General features: G+C 42.8%; 1 gene segment (V, D, J or C); it reads left to right on the top strand.

The window, feature by feature from the left end:
* Window positions 1-286: 286 nt before the first annotated feature.
* Window positions 287-895, top strand: LOC136172560 (T cell receptor delta variable 1-like). The segment is given in 2 exon segments: window positions 287-335; window positions 549-895. Coding segments are annotated over 2 exon segments (396 nt in total).
* Window positions 896-1,174: the final 279 nt, after the last annotated feature.

Genomic DNA, 1,174 nt, shown 5'->3' with positions numbered 1-1,174 from the left:
TAAATTTTAATACTGATTGCTTTTTTTCATGCCTTCTTTCAGGATCTGATTAATTTAATGACCAGGAAAAAAACAAGCAATCAAAGTAAAGATTTGTGGTGAGCCAGACTTTTTCCCATGCGTGCACAGACCACGTGGTCTATGAACGTGACAACCCCCACTTCCTGTCGGGAGGAGTCACGCAGGTACCGGGTAGTATGTATACGTGCTGCCGGGCACTTAAAAGACACTGAACTCTCAGCCTGAGGCAGAACTGAGCACATTTGTGCAGGGGAACCCATGCCTCATGCCGCTCTCCAGTCTGCTCTGGGTGTTTCTGGCCTTCACCTTCCCTGGTAGGGATGCTTCCAAACCTGGATGTGATTATTCAGGGTAAAAGGACTGCACACAGGCATGTGGTGTTTCACAGGGACTTGGGGAGGAAAGGAAAGATGGAGAAAAGCAAGCAAACATCTTATGATTTCAATTTTTTGTCTTTGGGTCCTAAATAAATCCTACACTATTTTATTCACTGCTTCATCTTTGTTTTCTGATTTTTTTCCCCACAGCATCTGGTGTGGCCCAGAAAGTTACTCAAGACCAGCCAGATATATCCAGTCAAGTGGGGCAGTCAGTCACCCTGAATTGTCGGTATGAAACAAGTTGGAGAAATTACTACCTCATTTGGTACAAGCAACTTCCCAGTGGACAGATGACTTACCTTATTCGTCAGTATTCAGAAGACAGTAATGAAAGGAATGGCCGCTACTCTGTAAACTTCCTGAAAACAGATAAATCCATCAGCCTCATCATTTCATTCTTACAGCTGGATGATTCTGCAAAGTACTTCTGTGCTCTCCCTAAGCTCACAGTGCTTGAAGTAATAGGAAAAGCTGTACAAAAACCCAGAGCTTGATAAGAGAGAGCCCCCCTGCTGCAGGACCCCAGCTGAAATTCATACCCACAGACCCCAGACAAGAAATGATAATCCTGTGGTTGTTTAAGTTGTGGTCTGGATCAGAAGATTTAATTCTAGATAAGGCTCCTTCCATGTCATTGGAAACAGGTGTCCAAAGTAACTTTCTACAAATACATTCTCCTCTTGAATTTTTGACTTTAAGTCAACCATACAGAACATGTGTAAAGTCGTCTAGATTTGAAAACTTGTCCCATAATACTTTAAACTGGCAGTTTT

The sequence above is a fragment of the Muntiacus reevesi genome, chromosome 7, assembly GCF_963930625.1.
Source record: "Muntiacus reevesi chromosome 7, mMunRee1.1, whole genome shotgun sequence".
NCBI classification, from domain to species: Eukaryota; Metazoa; Chordata; class Mammalia; order Artiodactyla; family Cervidae; genus Muntiacus; species Muntiacus reevesi.
Note: the sequence above shows the minus strand (reverse complement) of the source record. Positions and strands in the feature narration are given on the sequence as shown.